General features: G+C 34.5%; 1 protein-coding gene across 2 annotated transcripts; it reads right to left on the reverse strand.

The window, feature by feature from the left end:
* Window positions 1–2,128: 2,128 nt before the first annotated feature.
* Vps37a (VPS37A subunit of ESCRT-I) lies at window positions 2,129–26,439 on the reverse strand. Of its 2 annotated transcripts, XM_004853086.4 has the most exons (12): window positions 25,983–26,439; window positions 22,231–22,305; window positions 20,319–20,433; window positions 19,690–19,790; window positions 16,562–16,787; window positions 14,923–14,993; window positions 9,696–9,823; window positions 9,553–9,611; window positions 9,406–9,474; window positions 5,476–5,619; window positions 4,182–4,262; window positions 2,129–2,711 (listed from the first exon to the last, which is right to left on the reverse strand). In XM_004853086.4, exons 1-11 carry the CDS (start codon window positions 26,105–26,107, stop codon window positions 4,182–4,184), a joined length of 1,194 nt encoding a protein of 397 aa, XP_004853143.1. In that variant the 5' UTR covers window positions 26,108–26,439; the 3' UTR covers window positions 2,129–2,711. The 2 variants fall into 2 exon arrangements, with proteins under 2 accessions (XP_004853143.1, XP_004853144.1); XM_004853087.4 differs by lacking the exon at window positions 22,231–22,305 and having other exon boundaries at window positions 25,983–26,374.
* Window positions 26,440–26,462: the final 23 nt, after the last annotated feature.

Raw genomic sequence — 26,462 nt, forward strand, 5'->3', positions numbered from 1 at the left:
AAAAAGAAGCAGAAATAGCACATAAACATATGAAAAAAAGTTCAACATCACTGGTCATTCAAGAGATGCAAATGAAAACAACACTGCGAGGGGGATTTAGCTTAGTGGTTTCAATGCCTGCTGTGCAAGTGCAAGGACCCGAGTTCGATCCCTGGTACCAAAAAGAAAACAACACTGAGATTGTACCTCAGCCCAGAAAGAATGACTGCTATCATGAAATCAACCAATAACAAATGCTGGCGGGGCTGTGGGGAAAGAACAATGCTCCACTGCTGGTCCGAGTGTAGACTGGTGCAACCACTGTGGAAATCAGTATTGAGATACCTCAAAGAATTAGGAGTGGAAGTCCCATTTGACCTAGCTATTCCCCTGCTGGGTATCTTCCCAAAAGAACTAAAAGAATCATACCACAGTGATATATGTGCACCCATGTTCATAGCGGCACAATTTGTAATAGGTAAAACTTGGAAGCAGCCCAAATGCCCATCAACTGGAGATTGGATCAAGAAAATGTGGGGTTTTAATAAAATGGAGTACTACTCAGCCATAAAAAATGAGAAATTAAAGACATTTACAGCTAAATGGATGCACACTGAGGCGATACTCTTAAGTGAAATAAATAGGACACACATGTGTGAATACCAAATAGTTTCTCTAGTGTGAGAAACTGAAAGTGTAAATAAGGACTAAAACGTATAATAGATAATGTGAAATAGGAAGAAAAGGGGCAAAGGGGGGAAAGGAAGTGGGAGGGGGAGGGGAAAGGAAAGAAGGGAATGGAATTAATATGAGAAAATGAAAAAAATGGAAACAAAGTCTTTGTAAATAGGGAGGGATGGAAGGGTTGAAGGGAGGGCAGAGGAAGGGGGAAAAATAAGAACCAAGAGAGATTATGTAAAGGTGCAAATTTCCAATGATGAATGTAATTATATTGTACACCTAAAACGTACCAATAAAATAAATTTAAAAAACAGAAAAATATAAATTGAAAGTACAGGTTACCGTGACTCTCAAAAAATGGTTCAAATGTAAAATATTCACAATATCAAGTTGAGACAAATTAAAAGTCTCATGTTTATTAACAATACACTCTAGAAAAGTTTTTTTGTAGAATCTACAAGGCTAAGTACATAACCACCCTACAATGCACCAGTTCACATCCTACGTATATATTAAAGAGAAATGAGTGCATATGGCCATTAAAAGATACCTACAAGAATGTCCATAACTGCTTTATTCTTTTTTTTTTTTTGAGACAGGGTCTCACTATGAAGTTCAGGCTGCCTTGAACTCACTGTGTAGACCAGACTGGCCTGGAACTTGTGGCAATTCTCCTGCCTCAGCCTCCCAAGTGCTGGGATTACAGGTGTGCACCACCATGCCCAGCTCTTATAACTGCATTATTCTTAATGTTCAAACTCTGAAAAAAAAATCTGAAAACAACCCAAAAATTCTAATCATACAACACTAGCCTACCTGTAATTTCAAAAGCAAGAAAGCACATACAAGATTTCCGATGTTAAGATCTATTTTTAAGAAGTTCATGAAGAGGCAAAAAGATGATTAAATGAGAATAGTGGTATTTGAGAAAGTGGTACCATCTGCAAAGGGGCATGACAGAACATTTTGGAGTGCTAGAATTTTCTGTCTTCATCTGAGAAGATCACAGCCTATCAAATGTTACAACAACAAATGGCTGAATGCAGAACAAGTTAAAGAGAAAATTCAGTGAAATACATTAAAATTTAGGATTGTGTAAAATTTAAATGTTAAGTTTACTTATTACTGTACATCAGGGATGGCAAAACCTTTAGATAATAAATAGCCTGTTGTGGCACACGTGAATACCCTGCTCTGTATTTTTCTTTAGGAAAGTCTAACTTACAGTGAAGGCTGGGACAATTCATTGACTTTTTAATATCTATATTTACTATTTATTAACAAAAAGATTGGTAACATTTGGAAGTTAGAAAGTATAACAATCTAAACACATACCCATCAGATACTTATTTGAAAAATACTAGCATAAAAGTTTGTCTTGGTATTTTTTTATTAAATAAAATATTTACTTGTATTGCTTCTTAAATGCATCTTTAGTTTTAAAAATAAAACAATTTATAAAAGCAACTGGTTTACTCTCTTGATTTATTGTAAGTATGAAAAGTTATGACTCAAGATGGCATATCGGGGGGTTTGGTGTTTTCTGACACTACAAATAGTTAAAAATAAATTGGCTTTATCATCCAGAAAGAAAAAAAAAGTATACTGCCACAGTTGAAAATAGTTTTTCAAAAGAGGTGAAGAGTAAAATAATCTAACACACAATTCTTGACAAAGAAATGAGGCAACTTCAAATTAAAACTACAAATTTAAATTAAGAGGTTTTATAAAATATTGAAAACTAGCTAAAATTACATGCATAGGCATTTAATCAATAAGAGGAATCACAGTGAAATTTAAATATGATAGGATTTATCAACAATAAATAAACATTTTTAGTGCAAATAGTGCAGAAAAATTCGTCAAAGATCATAGCAATCATTCTAACCTATACAAAATCAGTCTTCATTCTATATACACTTTACATAGTACTGTTTATCTCTGAATTCAGCCACTGTGATGAAATGCCAACTCGCAAATCATAAATATAAAACAATGTGCTTAGGTTTGTGTCCCATTTTTCTCTTGGCATTTCATGTTTTCAGGAAAATCTGGAAAGAAAAGAAAATTTTAGAAATCTAAAACTTAAGATGATAAATTTTCATCCCTTTACGTTCTTTTGCAATAATTAGGAGGGAATGAAGTGAGGAAAGGATTTTAGTGTGGTCATATAAATAAGCATTTTTCAATGTCAACTTTTTTTCTAAAGCTGTGGAGAATACAAATTTGTTGTAAAAATCAGCCCTACATTCAAGAAGATTCCCCTACAAATCTTGAAATATAAAACAACTCATAACTGGCAGTAATGTGAATTACAAGAGGCAGATAAATTTGAGCTGGAGATGAGAAATGTCACCTCCTTCTCTGGAGCACACTTCCTTTTTTAGGAGACTTCCCATGTTCCTTCTTAAAGTTCAGTTGGCTGGGCAGAGGACCACATAATACCAATCTCCAGGCCAAACTAATTAGGTCAGGATGTTATCTCTTTCCTGAAGATTTGTGTTAGAACTCCAGAGACTCCTGTTAGACTCCACTGGCTGCTTGAATTGTCAGATGATATAACCGGAATGTGGGCAGCAATGGTGAAAGGTGATTGAGAGCATGTGCCTAACATTAACAAGGCCCTGGGCCTGATCCCAGCACCAAATAAAAGAAAGAAGAAAAGCCTCAGAAAGTGACAGAAAGAGATGCCATTTTAGTTAGCTTCTTTAGTAGCTTCTAGGGCTTTTACTGTCAGGTGATTGAGCTGTATTTTATTTGTTTGGCTCTATAATGTACCCCTGAATTATTAAATAATGCTGGTTTTATTTCGGCTTGCTAGTGTGAGATTTATTCTTCCAACCAGTCATTCCTAAGGCAAAACAGATGGAGAGGGAAAGGAAAAAGGGCTTGAGATCAGGTAAGTGCATGAACAATGATGGGCTGGTAGAGGGAAAAACATGACATGTAAGATAATACAAGGAGACAATGGAAAATTAAAATGAAAGATCTGAAATATACGCCAGATTATAAAATTTTAAAACCATAGAGAAATGAGGCACTTATAATGTCCTGGCTAGTGGCTCATTATAGGTTTTGCAACAGAGAAATTTTACAACACAAGTGGTACTTTAGGAAGATCACTTTGCTAATTCTGTGTAGGAAGAACACTAAAGTCAGGAAAACTGGACAGAAAATTACTGGAGTAATCTGGGTGTGCGATGAAAAAGGGACTGCAAGTTTGTTTTAAAAAAAGATATGACTATGAATAATACGTCAGCAAGGGATATGGTATATGCTACACAACCGCTGGGAGAAAGGAACTAATAATAGTCAGAAATCCTACTCACCTAAGCCAATATCCAAAAGATTACTGGCTATGTGTTTATTTATGTAATATTATGTTTAATATAATACAAAATATATATATTACATAACACAATAGCTCTAATGATAGAATACTCTTAAAGCTGTCTGAATAAGCACTGTTAAGAACATCTACTTATGCAAGAAGCATGAGACTTGACTCAAGTATGGCTTACCTACAGAGGGGCGTGAAAATGGCTGTGCATTGCTATCACCTGTTGAAGTTTCTCTTCCTTGGCTCTTCTACAATGGCAAATCTAGAAGATATATTATTTAAAATATCAGTCACCTATCCAAAAATATGTCTACTACTTAAAATGTTATAACGGAATTCTAAGTAAGAAAGCTTTAACCTGCTGGCATTACTTCAAGTTTTAAATGTTGAAGGTAGCTAATACTTCCTATCAAAGAAGCATGCAATTTTGTGTAGAAGATAATCTTTACCTTCAAACCGTCAATGTAAAACAAACTCTGATCCTTTAAATCAATTCTCTAAGTATTTAATTTCAAATATCTGTGTCTTTAAGATATGGTAAAAATCCTGTTCTTGTTAACCATGAAGATAAATAAAAATTTCAAGGCACAATATAGAATGGACCAGAAATCAATGCCTTACTTTTACTGCAACCTGGGCAAGTCACTATCTCTCTGAACTTTTTCACTCACAAAAAATGGAGATGATAAATCTGCCTCCCACCTGCCTTCACAATACATATGTCACATATATTTTATAAAATTTACTAATTAAAGATTATTTTTAAAGTGTGATGTTTCAGAGAAACTAGGTAAATATTTAGGACTCGATTAAAGGACGTTATTTTGGTTTTTCTTTAGAGTCAGTGAAAAAAATCAGCAGAACAGAAGCTATTCCAGAATGTTCTCAATATTTTTTTTTTTTTGGTACTGGGGATCAAATTTGGGTCTTTCTGCTTGGGAGGCAGGCGGCGGAACCACCGAGTTAAATCTCTGGCCCCTGTTCTCAATATTTTTAAAGTTAATTTTTTAATCTCTACAGATTACTATCTCCTTAAACAATTTATAAAACAGGCTGTTATTCCAAAGTATACAACAACCATTAAAACCAGATCTATGGTAGGGGCCGGGGATTTAGCTCAGGGGCACTGTGGCTACCTCGAAAGTGCAAGGTCCTGAGTTTGATCCCCAGTACCAACAAACAAATAAACAAACAAAAACCAGACCTATGCTGATTTACCAGCTACTACTGAGTGCTACAGTTACCACCATTTCTGAAACGAACTATTACAGTATTTACCTGCTTGTGTATTCAAAACAAGCAGGTTTAAAGTGACAGTGGAATGTTGCTATCCTTCCCAATAAAGGCTCTTCAGATTCCTTTCATAGCACTCAAATCTCCAGCTCAGTAACATGCTGAAGTTTCTTACTCAAGAATGTAATTAAGTAATTTGATATTATGTTGTCATTCATCCTCAACTGAAGAGTATTACATACTGTTCTCTTTTCCATGAAGCTACTCAGAAAATCATCTATTTCAGTTTTTCCCTCCAAAAAATCTTCTGCAATATTATCAGATTCTTCCTCAGCTTCATGTGCAGCTACTTTCAATCTTGCCTGGAGGGTACTTGCACTACAGCTCTGAAAACAAAAATAAAAAACCTGCCAGTCATTATATTAGTTTATAATACTCAAACTCTTAAGAGGGAAAGAAATGAGGCAGAAGAATGGAGAAGCAACTTGTTATATGCTGTATATAGCTTCTTCTTGTGAAAATCTGTTATCTTATAAAGCCCCCACTCAGGTCTTCAGCTTTTGAATATGATGTAGACACAGAAACCAAACCACTGGCTGCAAACTACTGAATGAAAGCTGGGCAAATCAATTCTTTTCCTGGGGATTTTGGAATTCAATGATTGTGGATGGCACCCACTAAGATGACCTCTGTGACCCCCTATTTCCTGGTATTCCTGTTCTTGTTTAATCTTCTTCCTGGGGTGTGGACTGGACCTAAAGATTCAATTCTAATGAACAGAATATAGCAAGAATGATGGGACTAAATTTAATCAGAGATGGAAGACACTCTGGTAGAAGACTGAAAGCTACAAAACACTACTGAAAAAACTTAAAGACACAAATGAGTGGAAAGACATCCCATGTTCATGGGTTGGAAGACATGAGTGTTAAGATGACAACACTCACCAAAGTGATTTAAAAATTAAAATCTAAGCAGTGCTTTTTGTAGAAACAGAAAAACTCATCCTAAAACTCATATTTCAGAATCTCATGAGACCTCAAAGAGCCAAAGGAATCTGGAAATAAGAACACCATTGGAGGATTCATATTTCCTGGTTTCAAAACTTACTACAAAGCTACATTAATCAAAATAGTATGGTACTTGCATATGAACATATACTGAACAGAATAGAGAGCCAAAAAATAAACCCTCACATATATAATAAATGATTTCTGGCAAGAGTGTCAAACGCCATTCAATAGGGAAAAGAAAATATTTTCAGCAAGTGGTGCTGGAAATGCTGAATATCCATGTGCAAAAGAATGAAGCTGGACCCTTATCTTACTTAATAGACAAAAATTAACTCAAAGTGGCTCAAAGACCTAAATGTAGGAAATAAAAGTATTTTTCATTTTTTTTTTTTTGGGTCTGAGTCTCACTATGTAGTTCAGGTTGACCTTGAACTATGTAGCCCAGGCTGGCCTTGAACTCACTATGTAGCCCAGGCTGGCTTTGAACTCACAGTGATCCTCCTGCCTCAGCCTCCCTCCCGAGTGCTGGGATTACAGGTGTACACCACCATGCCTGGCTTGGTTATCTGTCTTTACAAGTCTGGCTCATATGGGCAATGTTTTATTTTGCTTTTGAAAAGATTAGAGTAAAGTATAGTGTATATCCAAATGTTTTGCTTTACTTAAATATTATTGAGTACCTACTCTGTGCTAGGCACTGGACCAGGTGTTGGGTAATACAGAAGAGAATTAAACAGGACAAATCCTTGCACTCGTGTAACCTACAGTCTACTGATGAGGTTTTTACACTTGAGAGTATAGAGGATTCATTTTCATCAGACTTAAGTGAGCACATGTAGAGAGTACCTCTAGAGAGAAGACCAAAATTCAAATGGATTTTGTTTTTAAATTTTTGAATGTTTCAATAATCACTTAAGCAATTCTTATATAAACGTTCAGGGGTAAGAGTAACTGTTAAGGCACAATATTTGTTGGACATTTATATTTCTCCTTTGGTTAAGTTTCTTGTTTTCTCCTTTGCTTTTTACAGATCACTAGCACTAATATTTGTGTCATATATGCTACAAATGTGTTCTTTGTTTCACTTTCAATTTTATGAATTTTAACATATAGAAGTTATATATTTGTATATAGTCAAATTTGTCAGCTCTTTATGCTTCTGTCTCTTATTATGCTTAGAAAGATTTTTTTTTCCACCATAATCTTTAGAAAAAATCTTAGGAGCTAGTTGACTTTTAGTTTCCACTGAAAACAGTTTATCTGTAATATCTTTCTATGTCCTTTATGTCATAGGGATCTAACATTTTTTAGAATGGATACTGAATAATCAATTATATAATCTGTTGAGTCCTCAATTTTTTCCAGTGATTATTCACATATCGAGTCTATTTTTGAATTGCATAGCCTTTTCCACAGAATTATTTTTTTCCTACAAAAGTACCACATTAAATAATGTTTTACAGTATATTTTGATATAGGAAAAAGAATGATTCTTATTATTTCTTTTAGTTCAACCTCTTTCTACTTAATCTACTTAGTTTTCAGATAAACTTTAGAATAAATCTGTTTAAGATATTTTAAAAATATTTTTGGGATTTTGATTGGAAATGTATTGAAAATTTGTAAGTTTTTTTAGGAAGAATGAAATCTTCGTAATACTCTACTTTTCATTCTATGGATATTCTACGTTGCTCTAAAAAAGTCTGCTTTAATTTCATTAAAGTTTCTCACTGCATTGAGTTCATTTCTAAGCATTTTTTTGTTTTATTGATGTTGCAAATGAGTTTTTTCTCTATTTTTCCAGTAGTAATTGCTGGAACATAGGGAGACTTTTCTCTAGGATTTTTTATTGAGTTTTGGTAAACAACTGTTTTACCTCTTCATTTATAGTGTGCCTCTTTTTTCTTGTCTTGTTGCAGTGTTCAGAATCTACTAAGCAATGTTTCATCTCAGTGATAATGGGGCATTACTCTCTTATTCCTAATGTTAACAAAATACTGCAAATGCTTAAGCATTAGGTATGATATTTACTGTTGGCTTGTAATCTTTTCATTAAATAAAAATTAATTTCTTTTTGTATTTTACTAGAAGTTTGTGTAAGGAATGATGTTGACTGTTGTGAAAGATTCTTCAACACCTACTGAGCTCCAAAGTGTACTGAAGAATACTTCAGCTGACCCTCACAGGGGTTCTGAGGTTGGATTGCTGAGGTTTAATCCCTAATTCTTATACTTCCTATTTACATGACCTCAAGGAAATTATTCAAGCTTCATGTGCTTTGATTTCCTCATCTATAAAATGGAAAACAGGGGGAAAAACTACTTCATCGGGTTTGGGGTAATAATGGGCCAATATGTATAATAAGTAAATCGCTTTGTATAATATAAAGCACATTATTAATTGCTCAATATGAGGTATTATTTCTTTATTCTAAGAAATGATATGTGAAATTCATAAGTTTATATTCTTTTAATAGCCTTTTTTGACAATTGTTTGTTTTACTTCTATTTTATGCTGTAATACATAGGCCTTACCTTCCAAATTTCAATTTTAAAAGAACATATTATTAACTATGTTTCTTACTTTTTTTTTAGTTTTTTGAGACAGGATGTCACTATATAGTTCAGGATGGCCTTGAACTCAGTATGTAGCCCCACCCAGTCTTAAACTCACAGCTACTCTCCTTCCTCAGCCTCCTGAGTGCCGGGATTATAAGCCTGCACCATTGCACCTAGCCCTCCATTCTTTTTTATTTTTTAAAGATTTTTTCACAAATATAGGTTACATTTTATAAAATATTTTTCATATATTATATTTTTTGATTTGCTAGCTTTTCTTTTAAGTTATCTGAACTCTTACAAGTGAGCCTAAGGTTAAAGTTTTTTGTTGTAAGAGTTACACAGCTTCCATTACTCACTCAGAAGTTATTTATGAGAGTTTTTCATATTTTTCTGTTTTAGAATCAGATATTCTCTTACATGAACACAGATTTATAGAATTTCATAACTGAGAGCTGTTTATCTATATTTAAAGGAATTAAGTCTTACAAAGTTAGATGCTTAACAAATGGTTTCTGATAATAATGGGAGTAGAAATTTGGCCCATGGACTTTAGGATTAAAAGTTCTACTGGGAAAAGAAAAGAACTAGACAACCTTACCTCACTAAGTTCATGCTGCCTTTGCATCTTCTTTTCAAAAGCAGATTTCATTTGTGTAAGTAACTCATACTAAAGAAGAAAATAAAAAATGCTGTTTAATTCTATTTTTAAATTGTATAAATGCCTTAAAAATAATTACCAACTCACCTTATCCAAAACAATTTGCCTTTTTGCTTCTAAGCTGGGTTCCAAAAGGAGGTTTTTTCCTGTAAGGTAAATCTCTGGTTTATTTCTAGGTAATCATATTTTTTTTCCTCAATAAACACAAATTGAAGGAAAGGAAGACATACTTGCTAATTCCTCAATACTTTTTACTAAGTCATCCTTGTCAGTAATAATTTGTTTCAGTTGAGGCAAAGTCAGAAACTGTTCTAGTAATAGCTCCTCTTGTTCATTCATATCCGTGAGTTGCGAGACACTAGAACATAAAAGAAAAAACACTGTTAGTGAATATTATTCATCTAGTTTTTCTCCATAATGATATTCATCATTATTTAGTTGATAAAGTTCTAAATAATTTTTACATAAACATATAGGAAGGCTAATTGTAATCTTAAGACCAAATAACATAGTCACAGTATAACAAAGCAGACTATACCATTCTCTTTTGGGAAGATACTTCAAAGGGGAATAGCTCGGTTGAATGGAATTTCTAGTTTAGTTTAATGAGATACATGGATACTCATGTTTATAGCAGCACAATTCATAATAGCTAAATCTTGGAAGCAGTCTATATGTCCATAAACAGATGACTAGGTAAAGAAAATGTGGTATTTATATACAATGGAGCACTATTCCACCACAAAGAAGAATAAACTTGAATCATCTGTAGGAAAATGGTTGCATCTTCAGATGATAATGTTAAGTGAAACAAATCACACACACAACCTTAATTGCATAACTCTTATAATGATAAACCTGAAATATAAATAAAGAGCAAAATGAAAGATAATAGGAAATAGGGAGATAGATCTTTTGCAAATGCGAAGGACATCAAGAGATAAAGGGAAGAAGGAAGAAAGGAGAAGGGGAAGGGATGAAAAAAGAATTAAGATATGTACATGTACCAACTCCCCACGAGGAATGTAATCATGTACTGCAAACATATACTAACAAAAAAAAATTGGGAAAAAACAAGATTCTCAACAAAATCTGGAGAAGTGAATTCTGATACACCAAATATATCCACTTTATTTAAAGTGACAACTGTGAAGCCAGGCGTGGTGGTGCATGCCTGTAATCCCAGCACTTGGGAGGATGTAGCAGAAGGATCTCCAGAGTTCAAGGCCAGCCTTGGCTACGTAGTGAGTTCAAGGCCAGCCTGAACTACATAGTGAGACCCTGTCTCAATAAATAGAACAAATTAAAAAGAAAGTGATAAATGTGAGGAAGTGTTCACAATTACACAGTGATCTAAAATCAACATTACAGTCTATTTAACTCAGGTAAAGAAAACAAAGGATGACTATGTGTTATGGTTTAGATACAGAATTTCCTCCCAAAGTTTTGAGTGCTTGGAGTTGGGGCTTTTGGAAGATAATTGGATCATAGGGTGCTACACACATCAGTGGACTGATCCATTGATATAAACTCCTAGCTAAATGAGCTTTTAGGAGGTAAGGCTGGGTGTCACTAGGCGTGTGCCTTTGGAGGGTATATCTCCCTCCCTGGAACCTGCTTCTTTCTCTGCTTGCTGGCTGCCACGAGGTAAGCAGCTTTCCTCCACCATACCTTTTCTAGCTTGGAGCCAGCCTACCATGAATGGAATTTTCCCAAACTGTAAGCCAAATTAAACCTCTCCTCCTTTACACTGTGGATGTTGAGCATTTTTTCCTAGTCATGGAAAAGCTGACTAATATACTATAGTTCTCTCCCTAATTCAGCGGAAGCTCCTTAAAATAGGAGAGCAGTAATATAGTTACATACTTTTTCTTAATTCTGCTTGATTGCTTTAGATTATCACTTATTTCTACAGTTTCCTAGATAGGAACTAGTCTTAATGATTTGCAAAACTTAAGCTATTTAAAAGTTGGTATGGTGGCACATGCCTGCAATCCCAGCACTCTGAGAGTTTGAGGGAGAATCACAATTTCAAGCCCAGCCTAGGGAACCTAGTAAGATCTTGTCTCAAAATATTTAATAATAATAATAATAATAACAACAACAACAATAGGGCTGGGGATTTATCTCAGTGGCGCTGCACCTGCCCGGCAAGTGCAAGGTCCTGAGTTTGATCCCCATACAGAGAAAAATAATAATAATAATAATGATCATAATCATAATAATAGGGGGTGGAGATGTAGCTCAACGTGAAGACCTGGGTTCAATCCTCTATACTAGAAAAAAAAAAAATGCTATGTATTTCTTCCAGACACAATACTGAACGTATCAGCATTATACCAGATTCAAAGAAGTAAAAGTCTACAGACAGGTTATTCTCACCTTCTTCTTGCATTATGTGTGTTGTTGGGAGGTAAACAGAGTCAGAAAAAGACCAAACTAGTATAATTTTGTTTTGTAAGAAGATTTCATGGGAGACACTTCTACTATCAGCTTGAGACCTGGTCAATGCCTAATTTCAGAGACACATTGGCCAAAACATGGTCAATTAAATCTCCCTAGATTCTACAAGGTAAGTAGTCTGTGCTACTGTATCAAATTACTGTAAGACTACAAAGGTAGGGTGCATGAGCAACCATAACCGCCTCCCATTTTCACTTCTATGTCTATTTAGCTAATAAACAGATGGCTGTCACAATAAAAGATATAGATACATATACGTCTGTGAATATATAGATGTATACATGTATTCATAAAATATTAAAAGAAAAATAATGGAATTCTAAACCAAAACCAAAAATGGTTATCTAGGGTGAAAGAGAAAGCTAGGTAGAGGGGACACAGATGAAAATATATTTTGAATATATCTTGTAGTTTTGACTATAGAACCATATAAAAACATTATATATTTATAAAAAATACAAAAAGGGAATAAAAGCAGCCTCTGTAATTCCAAAACAAATGGGTTGCTTTGTAAATGAGTCTGTTTTTTCTAAGGCATTTAAGCATCCAGAGAAGTATTATTTGAAGAGACTTATTAAAAAACAGTATTTGTACATTCTGGCATGATATATCCTAATACAAAATAACTATAAAAAGCCAAAACAAAAGACAAAAGCAACAACTTAACCTGCACTCAATAATCTTAGAAAGAATATTGTGATTTTGAAAAATAACAAGTGCCCTTACAGAGAAATGGATGATTCCAGGTCTGGGAAAAGAATGGTTCATGCTGAGCCCACAGTATTTTCCTATTGCTCGAAATGATACAAAAGCCGATTTAAGTTTCACCAATAGGGCTTCTGGACCTTACTGGTACATCAGCTCATTACTCTGAGTTGATAAATAAAAGGAAAAAAGTATTAATCCTGTTTTTCCATTATGAGATGTATGTCATTATAACTTGGCTGATTAAAGAAAGCCCTTCAAAAAGAAATCTGGCTAATAAATTCTGGCAGTAGGATTTATAAAATAGGGAAATCACATTTGCAACTCTTAATGAAATAATTCATGGTCAATCATTTTAGGGGCTTCAACCCAATCTAATCTTAAGTCATTATAAATAGGGCAACCAGACATCACCGCTGCCTTATGTGATGTAATAACTATGTACTAATTAGCAAAAGGATTGAACCTAAATCTAATCAATATCCCATTTTTAGCCACCAATAGTGTGAATATGGGAAATGGAGGAGTATCTTCAATGGTACTACAAAGATCAATTAGGCAAAAACAGGATATGGGAGAATCTCTAGGACAAATGACCAATGTCTTCAAAAATGTGTAATAATGCATGTATGTGTGTATATATATCCATATATATGTGTTATATATCAATACATGTATGTATCAATGTGTGTAAAAGGTGGAGAGAAATGATTTATGATTAAAAGAAACTTAATAAAGCCAGTATTCAAGTGAAATAGGTGGGTCTTGTTTTGAATTCTGATTCAAACAAACTACCAATAAAAAGATTTAATTAAGATCCTGGAGAAGTAAGATAATTATTACTAACTTTATTAAAGTATGATGATGATATTGATTGGGGTTATGGAAGAGAGAGTCAAACTGTCAGAGAGAGACTGAATTTACTCAGTGCTTGCTTTATATTTACTCAAGAATTTATGGATGAAAATAATACAGGATCTGGATTTTCTTTAAAATAAGCCACATTCACAAAAGCCCACAGCTGCTCAAGACAGCCACACAGAAAAGTAAATACAGAAAACAAAGAGGTTCTTAACTGTTGATTCTGAATGATGAACACATGGAGGCTCATTATACTATTTTCTTTACCTCTTTGTAGTTGTGATATAAATTTTTTAAAACAGAAAAATACTTTTCTTTTAATTACTGGGGATTGAACCCAGGGTCTTTGCACTGAGCTACATCCTCAGTCCTTTTTTATGTTTTATTTTGAGACAGAGTCTAAATTACCCACACTGGGTAATCCTCCTGCCACAGCCTCCCAGAAAATGCTGGAATTACCAGCATGCATAATCATACCTGGCTTAAAGTAGAACTTTTTAACGGGAAAAAAGAAAGATAATCTTTTATAAAATGGGGACTCCTGCCTCATGGGGTTGTTGTGAACATTATAATTCTTACTAAACCCTGAAGATGTATGTAGTATACTATAAATATCCATTAACTTTTTATTACTAGCAAAAAGTCACTATATCCTAAAAAATGACTGTAAATCACTGAGTTAAATAAAGATAAACTTTTTCTTTTAAATTATAGAATTTTTCATGGACATTTGGCTGTACAAGCCTGGTAAGAAATAGTTCTAAAGACAAAAAACAAATAGAAATCCTGCAAAAAATTTAATTATATTCAGTTCTAATATAGCCTTTTGAGGAACATAAACCTTCAGTTGGGTACAACTGAAGGGATACAATGCTTCCCCAAATTGGATGGTCACAATTTGTTCATGAAGCATCTTAGAGAAACCGTGTTCCATGAACAATGGTACCTTAAGTTGAATATTACCAACTTATTTACCATAAATGTGGGCTCTTTAAAAACAGCTTGCTAATACTTAACAATAACTTTTAATCTATTTCTCTATGTACAAAGCTTATCTACTAAAAGGAACAATGGCAGATCTAATACAAGATATACTTTGAAATCATCAGGAATACTGTATTCAGAAATAGTTTTCAAAGAATGCAAGTCATATGTGAGAAAGGACTTATTACCTTGGTAACCATTATATCATTCCTAGGGTATAGATATAACCATTATATCATTTAGGGTAAAGACTAGTTATTCAATAAACACAACCTATTAGACTTAAAACTGACTTATAAAACTTTCCCACCAAGATAATTACAGTATAGGAACAGTGAGGATTTAGAAAAATATTTTTATTTAATATGGATATAAAATGATGATTTGGTTTATATTTACAAATAAAATAGAAAACAATCTCAGTTTTGCTCTCCAAGTTTTTACCTTAGTTCTGAGAGTTCTGGAAATGCATCAGGGACATCTGGCATCTTGTAACCAAAACCATTTTGGCTTATCTAAAGAAGAGTTTTACAAGGTATTAAATTTCAGCCATCTCTTTGATTCCTCCCACTTACTTATAAAAGTAATTTAAATGTACTACATCCCCAAACTGTTTTCCATTACTACATGTTAATTGTGTATTTCCCATTGTTCTTATGCCCCTCTTCTTCCTTCAGGCTACTTTTTTTTTTTCAGTAACGTTACATTTTTTTAACTTTTTTTTTTTTTAAATTAGGATCTTAAAAGAGCCTGTATTAGCTCTTTTTGGTCAAGTGTATAGCTATAAAATAAACCTCAAATGCATCTGTGACAAATGTGAAGAATTATCTATAGATTTCATTGATACAGACGAATATATTCTTAAGTGAAATACATCAAATATAAAAAAACCTCAATAAACTGTCAGCAGGATGAATAATTATATATCTAAGTTAAATGAAACAGTAGGATAATGAGAAATACACTATCCATTGTTTGAATATATATATAAAAAAGAATACATATGATTTTTTTGTTCTGTTGAGAGGTTGTTTTGTAATTTTGTTTATAGTAGTTAAGTTGATTCATAACATTAACAAAATGATGAAAAGTTCTGAAAAAACTGTCCTCTTCAGTCTATATACTAAATGATTATATACTCTGAAATTAGTAATGTTGGATATAATACAGTTTTATAATACTTATGATAACTATGGGTGATATTCAGTATTGGTTAAAACTGAAAGTTTCTAAATACTTTAAAATATTTTATGCACAAAGTATTAGTATTTCCCTTTTTAACATCTCACACTTCAAGTTATAAGCTTCAGAATATATGATTTTTAAATGATGGGATGCTTAAAGCCCTTAATATGCTATGTATACCCTCCTTAATCTGACACTTGTTTCTCCTACATGATCATGTCTTGTGCCTTTGTCTACATCCTGTGTGACAGCCAGACAGATTATAGGTGGCTTTACAAAAATACCATCTGGTTTATACTGTAGTGCCTTTGTCAATGTTACTGTCTCACATAAAATGTCTTCTATAACCTCTTGTTATTCTTGCAAATCCATAACCATTTTTTAAAATCTGGCCTCCAAAGTGGAGTGTGGTGGTATGTGCCTGTAACCATAGCTGCTTGGGAGGATGACTGAAAGTCTGGAGCAAGCCTGGGCTACAAAGCAAGACTCCCTCCCCCATTCTGGCCTCAAGCATAAATGTACTCATTCATCTACCTCACTTTTATTGAGCATCTGCTATTGTACTCCATGTAGTTTGAGGCACTAGGGATGAAAAAGTGGTTTAAAAAAAAATCAGAATTACATTTTTATAAAGGCAGCCCTACTTCTATCTTAGTCTCTGGGAACAATGACCATTCCCTCAACTATGTCTCTATCATAACTCTACAATGTCTCTAGAAATTCCTTATTTGCAATTTAGTTGTTGGTTATCTCTTTGAGTTTGTAATGAAAGTTGAAAAATGTGATTTAATACTTCTATATTTTGTGCTTAGTTTAGTAGCTGGAGCATAATAATAAACGTTTGCTGACTGAATGCATACTGTACAGGTACAAAACATAGATTAGTGAAGATACTGACCGGTGCTGAAGTGTCTGTTGTAGGGATGGGCAAAGGCAGACTTGAAAGGATGCCAAATGAAGGAGCAGCAGGCTTGGCTGTGGTATAACTTGTTGTTGAAGAAGAAACAGTGTCAGCAACAGATAAAGGAGTGATAGTCCTATTAGCTTCTTGTGGAGGGTATGAAGGAAGAAATGGAAAGCGCTGAGATGCATAAGGAGGCATCCCACCTGAGTTACTGTACAAGCTAAAGAGAAAAGAGGAAATGTTAAGAGTAAAGTATGTAAAATTATCCATGAATTGTTCTAAATAACAATGGTCATAGATTTCCATAGATGGAAATCTGTCTTTGGCAGCTGATACTTGTTATACGTATGTGATGATTAGATATTACAGTAAGTGACAAAAATACAACCCTCTCCAAAAAAGAACTGTGGTTCCTATGAAAAATATAAATGCTCAAGAAAGCATAAAATTCAACTAGTCAAAATTAAAAGTGAATTGGGCGAGGGATGTAGCCCATTGGCACTGTGCCTGCCTGGCAAGTGCAAAGTCCTGAGTTTGGTCCCCAGTACCAAGAAAAAAAAGAATTAAAGTGAATAAAGAGGCCATTTCTGAGTTTTCAGCATTCAATGGCATTGATTAGATTCTTCACAGAGGGACAGAGAAACAACATTCAATTCAGGGCTGGGGATTTAGCTCAGTGGTTCTGCCACCTGCTTTGCAAACGCAAGGTCCCGAGTTCAATCCCTAGTACCAAAAAAAAAGAAACAAAAACCATTCAATTCAGAAAATTTATTCAAGTGGATGCTGTTTAGCTTTCACTGTTTTTGGAAAAATCTAACTGACAACCAAGACTGCTTTTCTAGAAAATATTAAAGAAAAATTAAACGCACAGATGAGCTGCTAAAAGTATTAAAATGTAAAAAAATTCACACACACATAATTCATATAATTACATATACAGGGAATTACATATTTGTGATTTAATCAAAAAATAATGTTAATATGTATTTTTGCAAGATAAATATTTTACATTTAACATTTTCCCCCTTAGATAAGTTTAAAGAAAACAATTATAAAAGAATTAAGGTAATTCATTCCTAAATGAAAATCATCTAAATATCAATACCTGAATTAACAATAAGTGCATATGAGTCACTTGCTCTCTTGCAAAAAGTAAAGGACTAATAATAAAAAAAAAGTAAAGGACTTACAGTTATGTCTTAAACATTCTATTAACCATGAAAATATTCCACTTTGTATTGAAACATGTTCCAAAATGCATAAAACCTAAACAATTTTTGTAGGATTACTATTATTTCATTTCATGATATAAATTAACCAGAATTGAAAGTTTTGTTGGAAGAAATCATTTATCACAGATTTTGAAGTGTTCACAAGCGATACTAACATTTTTATGGAAAAAAAAGTGAGAATAGAAGGCAAAAAATCTGAAAAAGGAGAGTACAGAGATATTAGCCCTGTTATGAAGCAAACTAAATTATAAAACCTTAATAATTTTAAAAACCATAATACAGGTAAATGAATAAGCAGATAGATGAAATAAAAACAGAATCCAAAAACAACCCTAAACACATATGGGATATAATAGAGATATAATAGAGATAGACTCCCCTATAAGTGAATAATAGTCAATAAATAGTCTTGAGCTATTTGGACAAAATTAAATTACAGCCAGAGCCTCACATTTACAATAAGATAAAAATATAATGGATCAAGGATTTAATTTTTTTTTCAAAACTTAAAAAGAACTAGAAGAAACCACTGGGAAAGAACTTACAATTGGGAAAGAACTTACAATTCAGAAGGCATAAGAGAAAATAATGATACATTCCATAACATACTGTATGACAAGCTCTTTATAAAACTAATAGGGCTGGGGATTTAGCTCAGTGGTAGAGTGCCTATCTAGTTTGCCCAAGACCCTACATTGAATCCCCAGCACTATAAAAAATAAGACAAAGGTGAAAATGTTGAAACTTGTATCACACATAAAAGGATAATTTTTCAAATGTGTAAAGAATTCATACAAATTAATAAAGAACTACCAATAAATAACAACAGAAGTCTATATACAGGTTATAGAAAAAAAAGAACATTTTTTAAGCATAGGAGAAGATGCTAAACTTCATTATTAGTAAGGTGAATATAACTGAAGTTATGCTAACATAGGATTTGCTGCCTATAAATAGGCAAAGTCCATTTTGACAATATACCATGTTAAAAAAAGAGGATGGAGAAAGATGCATTGTGTACAGGAGTAGAAACTGGTACAACTACTGTCAAGGGCAATTTTGCAGTATTTGTCAAAACTGTAAATGTGCAGGCTACTTCCAGAATTTATTCAACAAATATGCAAACATCTGGGAAAAATATTTACTGTAGCACTGAGGAAAATGAAGAAGAGTGAGTCTTTTAGGAAAGATTAGAAACAATAAACATTGATCAAAGAAGTTTTACTAGTAATAAATTATATTGCATCCATAAAACAAACACTTTGTAATATTATAAACATTTAAAATGAATTTCACTGGAACATTAAGATCTTAAGATTTAAGATGTGGAAAATTAAGATCTAAGAAAACAAAACCAATAAAAAATTGAGGTATCTATTAGGTCCAGAAGAAAGTAAAAATGGTAGCATACTTGGCTCAGCAATGAATATTTACAGTAAAAGTCAAAGTAATAAAAACAGTAAATATGGATTTAATAAAAAAATGATGTAACTTCAGTGGGAGAATGAAGAGAAGTTTTATGAAAAATAATTAAAGCCTTTATTATTATAATAGTAGGTAAATAGATACTATCAAAAATTAAAGAATCAAGGGACAGCAGCATGTACATATTTTACTATTATAATAGTAGGTAAATAGATACTATCAAAAATTAAAGAATCAAGGGACAGCACCATGTACATATTATTAAGGAAGATAAAGGTACATATTAGAAGAAATAGTTAAAAGAGGAAAACAGTTGCCTCTAAAGTGTGGATATATATGTATAAAGTTTGGGATGTAGAAATCAAAGGGTTGTCTCAACATCATTTGATTTTTTATACTATATTTTGATTTATATGGCAAATGAAAATATATGCAAAAGTTTTTATTCATTATAAATATACTTACTATGGAAATGCTGTTGAAGTAGGAGCTAAAACTGGAGGATTCTTCCAGAACTCATCCAACAGACTCTGAATAATTTTTCCAAGATCTGAGTGCATTGTAAACTGAAAATTACAGCAATACATGATAATTAATATCTCCTTTAAAAAATATTATGAAATCTCAATGATGAGAGTCATTATAAATATTAACCTACTTTTCAGGTCAAAAATTAACATAAAAGTAAAAGATACTGTGTCAATTCAAAATAAGAGTGATATACAATTTACAACATTTCTTATGGCTCGATACTACAAATATTTGGCATTTGGCAAAACAGGTTAGAAGTTCATTCAATCAATAATAGAGGTAAAATATTTCCACATTTCACGGTTTACAACTAGAGAGTTCAAAGGTAGATACTGAAAGTAGATTTAAGTTACAGTCCTTTATGCTAACCAGCCATATCATATCCAAGAACTTCAAGGCATAGTGTTAAGTAAATACCGTATTATCTAATATATACCATAAAATATTTTGGAAAATTATTGATTCTAAAATGAAACTTTAACTGTATTTCATGTTTATAAAACATTTAATAGAAAAGTAACACACTTGTTATATTACTCTGAAGTAAATTATAACATACATACATTGCTTACTAATGGAGAGGTAACATATACTCCCTGTTTATCCATTAAGTGATGTCGTATTGGTGGATAAACGCTGATCACTGGTTTTTCCTGAGGAAACTGTGGAGGAAGTAATCTGGTAAAGATGAAAAACAAAATCAGCAAATGTTACGTCACAATATATAGTCAAAATCCTAAAACAAAGTTAAAAGGAAATTAAATTTGAACATATATATGGATTAATTATCTGGTAATAAGTGCTCTGTTATGGTTGTTTAGTTGACTCAAAATACATAGCCTCCTTAATGTGGAATGTGGACACCTTAAATTATGGAAGTCTTCATACCACTCCAATTAATTGCTTTCAAACAAAATATAGCAGCCTATACAAAAATCTCAGCTAAAAATTATACCAGACATTTGTTTTAGGTTACTCATACACAATCTGGCCATTTATTAGATCACAGGTTCTGGCCATATAGTTTTTTTTTTTTTTTTGGTACCGCGGATCAAACTTGGGACCTTGCACTTGTAAGGCAGGCGGCAGCACCACTGAGCTAAATCCCCGGCCCAGTTTTCTTTGGCTTTTTAAAAAAACTTTTGAGATACTGCCAATAATTATTTCAGAATCTGTTCTATTTCTAAAGATTAAATAGATAAAATGGAAAGTACTAGTGTTAAAATAGTATATCTGTCATCATGCCTTGGTTCTACCCGACTCCCTTCTGTCCTAATTAACACCACTTTCCCAACTTTGAGGTCAACCACATGGTTTCAAGTAAAATACAGTTAATACTCAATACAATAAAAAGTGACCTGGTGTGGTAGCACATGCCTGTAATCCCAGCACTTGGGAGGCTCAGGCAGGGGATTGCCATAAGTTCAAGGCCAGCCTGGTCTACATAGTGAGTTCAAGACCAGCCTAAACTACACAGTAAGACCCTGTCTCAAAACCAAAGAAACAATCAATACAATAAAAAGTGAAACATTTAATCATTTTCTGCAGTACTGCAAAATTAAGATTAGCAGATGAAGTCTTAAAAAATGAATTTACTGAATACAGAAACATGCTTTCCAAATCTTTTAAACTCAGCATATTTCCCTTTAAATTGCCTCTATTTCCCCGTTGGCTCAGAAAATTATTTGTTGGCAGCACTGTAAAGAAGAAAACCAAGACAAGTGTGGTGCTGCATGCCTGTAATCCCAGGACTCGGGGAAACTGAGGCAGGAAGTTTGTCATGAGTTCAAGACCAGCCTGAATTACATACCAAGACACTAGCTCAAAAAAACAAAATCAAAAACAAAAACCAAAAAACAAGAAAGGGAGGGAGAAGGAAAGGGGAGGAGGAAGAGAGAAGGAGAAAAAAGGAGAAGATGACAACCAAAGCCAAAGATTTTTAAACTAGTCTGATAAATGGGGCAATAAATGGGCCCTTACGGCCGGGGATTTATCTCAGTGGTTCTGCCACCTGCCTCATAAGGGCAAGGTCCTGAGTTTGATCCCGGGTACCAAAAAAAAAAAGGGCCCTTAGAGTCAACCAATCTGAGTTTGTATTCTGACTACGTTATTTATTAACCATGTGTCTATAATTTGTCCTAATTTGCAGGCCTACTATGAGGATTCAAAAAGATCATATGTCAAATTAACATAGCTTAATGTTTGGGAGAGATATATATCCCTGCTTCAGTTCATTTATGCATGCAGTATTTAACAATGCATCCTATGTGCAGGCACTGTGCTAGACAATAGTGAGGTTTTTTTTCAAGTTAAGAGCCTTTTAAATTTTTTGTCTCACTAAATTACATACTATTTTACAGATTACAGTTACTTAAAATAAGTCCACTTTAATCAGTTTATTTCTAATAGTAACTAAGGAGAGAAAACAAAAAATTTTAAAATCTATTACATTAAAAATAGGACAATTCTACTCACATATTAATGTTAATTGTCAGGTTGTTTACGGTGAATGGCAATCTATATTCCACATCTTTCTGTATTTCAGCTATACTGTAAGAGAATATTTGAAAGAAAAGTTATAAAACCATTAGTGTTAAAAACAAATGTTAAAAGATGGAAGGAGGGAACAGGGGTGGGAAAAAGGAAGTAAAAAGAATTAAGATACTGTATGTACATATAACTCCCCGCAATGAATTTTGTAATCATTATGTACTGCAAACATGTACTAATAAAAAATTTTAAAAATAAATTTAAAAAATTAACCTTTAAGGGAAGTGAGAAAGTGAAAATGAATTAATATCCATAAGGGAAAGGGACGTAAAGAAACTATTGAAATGGAGCTGGAAAACAGATAAAAGCTGGAAGGGAAATGAGAGGTTAGGGTGGGAAAAGTTTACTCAGTAAAGCAGAAGAAAAAATCTTTGGATACTTTCACAGTCAGGGAGAGCTACTGACCTTACTTTTTTTTTTTTTTTGAGACAGGGTCTCACTCTACGTTCAGGCTGGCCTTGCACTCCCAGTAATCCTCCTGCCTCAGCTTCCCAAGTACTGGGCTTATGGGCATGCCCATCACACCCAGCCCTGGCCTTACATTTGAAAAAACAAAAAAGAGACTATGACACACGAGAGGATGGCAGCATACAAGAAAACACTATTTTTTTTGTTTTTTTGAGACAGGGTCTTGATATGTAGTCTAGGCTGGCCTCCAACTCACAGTGATCTTCCTGCCTCAGCCCCCCAAGTGAGGCAGTGTGCTACTATACTCAGATGATTTATTATTTAGCAAGACTTTGTATGATTCAAAAAAATTTTTGAAACAATCTTTTAACTTTTATACAGTGCCTCTCAGAATATCCAATCATGGTGTGTTTGTACAAAAATCTTTGAATATAAAGCGTATAACTATTTTGGCCAATAAAGCTAGCTTTAAAGTATATGTCATTGGGGCTGGGGATTTAGCTCAGTGGTTCTGCCGCCTGCCTCGCAAGCGCAAGGACCCGAGTTCGATCCCTGGTACCAAAAAAAAAAAAAAGTATATGTCATTAATTAAAAGGTAAAAGAGTGGACTTAAGAAGAATATGAGTGGGTAGATGGCAATGTTTTTTTTTTCCCCTGGGACTGTATAATTCTTTGAAAACTGAAAGCATATATCCTACTTAAATGTCTCCAGAATTATCCAAGCATAATTTGTAGATGTGAAATATTTTAAGTAAAACTTTTATAAAAGAACACAATAAAATATTTAAAGTTACATGTTCATAATCCTAATATGTAGATAATGTCACAAATTCAAAATTTCTGGTTCAAAAAATAACATAAATGCATCCTTTCTGCATTCAATTCAAGGTATTTACTATTCTCATTCAACTCCAGAACTCCTTAGATGAACAATTATTGCTTTACAAAAATTTTATTTGGGAGGACAGAAGCATAGGTTAGATCAATCACTTTTTCTACTAGGGTTAGCTATAAGGGACTTAAAAATATTTCAAAAGTTCAATTCTAACCTCAAAAAATAAAAATTTTCCAGCACTAATATTTATCAGAACGTACCGAAGGCTTAAAAGCAATTAATTCCAAAGGTGTGGTTCTAAAAAGTGTTTCTGCAATTGAGGGATAGTACATTATATAGTCTTCCAAGGGGACAACTTCTAAGGGGACAGACTTGTTTGTTGAGTCACCTATTTTATAATCATATTTTGTAAGAGTATTTCTTTCAGGTTAGCTCAGAACATAATTTAGGAAATGAACCTATGTTGGGACTCAGAAAATAACCCAAAGTTTGTCATTTCAGCATGCTAAGTACTTTAAACTAGAACAGAGTAGAAGGTCCCAGAAGAAAAGTCTCTCTCCTGTCTTCATATTTCACCTTTCTTCCCCAAAGCAGCCATAAAAACCAACCTTCCCTGACTACAAGGCAGGGTCAATGAAACTAGAACGTTCCCCCTGCAAGGCAAGCTATAAAACCTTGGGATCTCCCTAGAAGATCCTCATTCCAGAGGGGTTTTGCCTGGTATTCGTACCTGAGAAGAAGGAATGCTACACAGGTCCCGCAGGATCTGAATAGACAGCTCTTTCAGTGTTTCCCCACTCCTATTTATTACCATTATATCAGACCCATTTGCAAATCATATTTCTACACAGCTGTCCATTCCTCATCTGACCTAAGCATAAAAATAAAGAGTTTTTCCTGGGCCTTTGGATTGTCATTTCTGAAGGCTCTCATGTCAAATAAAATTTTGGTGAAATAAATTTGTTGTGCTTTTCTGTTGTAAATGTCTTTTGTTACAGAAACGATAGCTGTTACCTTTAAGACAGGTGTGGAAAGGTTTCACATCTTTCCTTGCCTACACTTGTAAGAACTTTATGAACTTAGTTTTAAAATAAAAGTCTCCAATAATAGCCTGGCACTCTTTTCTGTTAAAAATCCCACATTTTTTCCTTCTGAAAGTTCTGAACAAGGATAATTGAGACAAAGAATCAAGAAATACCTAAAGTTCAGTCAGCAAAAGGCCTTATTTTGGCTAAACTGATTGTGCAGGGAATTTTTCTCTTAGTAATGTTTAATTTTAAACTCTCCTAGATTATCACTTACTTGCTTGGGGAAAAATACTGAAATGTAACAGACAAAATAGCCCCTAATAGTCTGTTCAATAGGAATTGTTCAATTTTCTCATGAAACTTATTTTTAAATGTATGAAAAGATTTTTAAAATGTCTAGATTTTAACCATGTGGGCATCTTTACATAAAACACAGGTTGTAAAACTATTAAGTAAATATAATTGTAAAACTCATATAACAAAGCAGTTTTTTCTCCTTTTTTTGAGACGGGTCTTGCTCTGTGGTTCAGGCTATCCTTGAGCTATATGGCCCAGGCTGGCCTTGAACTCGAGGCAATCCTCCTGCCTCCTGAGTGCTGGAATTACAGGCATGTGCCACCACACCCAGCTAAGCAGTTCTATATTTGAAAATCATTAGAGGCCACAGACATTTGCAACATAAAAGGCTGCAGCAAATCAGATGATAGCAAAAACAGTTAAAATAACTTAAAGTGCAAAATATTTCTAATCTGCCCACAATGAAATGAAAACCTCATAAGGAGACAAAATAATTGAGATGAATATAAAGCAACTACTGAGGGTGAAATCAAGACTATTAAGGAAATGAGGAATGTACAGACAGCAGCAGTTGCGACATGGGGAGAGGTTACTGGACCAGGCTGACTGACTGTTACTTGAAGAAGTCACTGATGAAAACTTGGGCTTCCCTCTCCTTTGATTTTGCAGCAGTTTTTTTCTTTCACTTTGTGTGCAGCTTGGGAGATTACTCTTCACACTTCTCTTTAGCCAAGAGTATATAATATTTTAACAATTCTGCCAGTGCTGCAATCAGGTGCACAAAGGGAAAGATTAGTGAGAAGACCAGTGATACCTAGGGATATTGGCTATAAAGACTACGAGATTACTGTCAGGGTCGATGTGTCATGAAGGATGACCAAGTCAGAAGCAGAAGCGCTAAGCAGTGGTGGGGCCGAAGGCAGGGGCGCTCCAGAGGCAGAGTAAGCACGAGGTAGGAAAGGGAGAGCAGGAGTGTTACCCACAAAGAAGTGAGTTCTACCAAAATGAGACAGCTGGAGAACTGGGCCTGAAGCGCCGTGAGGGTGGTTAGGAGCAGCCCGCCCTCCGCCCTACTTTTCCCTCCAGTCGGAAAAGCAGAGACCAGTCACCTGGAGTGTGAGTTCCGGAGGGACTCGATCAAGCGCTGCTTCTGCTGTTGGAGGCTGGTGAGGCCACTGGGGGCCCCAGCTGCGGAGGAGGCGGCGCTCTTGGTCAGGGGAAAGAGCCAGCTCATCCTCCTGGGGTCCCCGGGCCCCGGGCCCTCGAAGCCTCTGGCCTGCTTCTCTCAGCTGCTCAGCTGGTCGGTTCTCCAGAGACACAGGAGCGGGCCGAGACGCCAGTGGCCCAAGCGCTGGGGGACCGCGTCTCCACTAGGCAAGTCCGGTTCGCGGAGCCGGGTTCGGGGAGACACTCTACTAGTGAAACAGCTGGAGAGGGCAACTTGCCTTCCGGGACAGGGAGCCCTAGCTTAGGAGTCCAGCCGCTCAAGCCAGCCAGTCAGGCAGTCTGACGGCTCAGCGCTCCACCACCCTACCCTCGTCACCTGCGTGCCCCGCCCCCTCCCGCGCACCCCGCCCCCTCTGCGCGCG

The sequence above is a fragment of the Heterocephalus glaber genome, unplaced genomic scaffold (genome assembly GCF_053883595.1).
Source record: "Heterocephalus glaber isolate CG9 unplaced genomic scaffold, H.glaber_assembly_v1.0 deba00001461, whole genome shotgun sequence".
NCBI classification, from domain to species: domain Eukaryota; kingdom Metazoa; phylum Chordata; class Mammalia; order Rodentia; family Bathyergidae; genus Heterocephalus; species Heterocephalus glaber.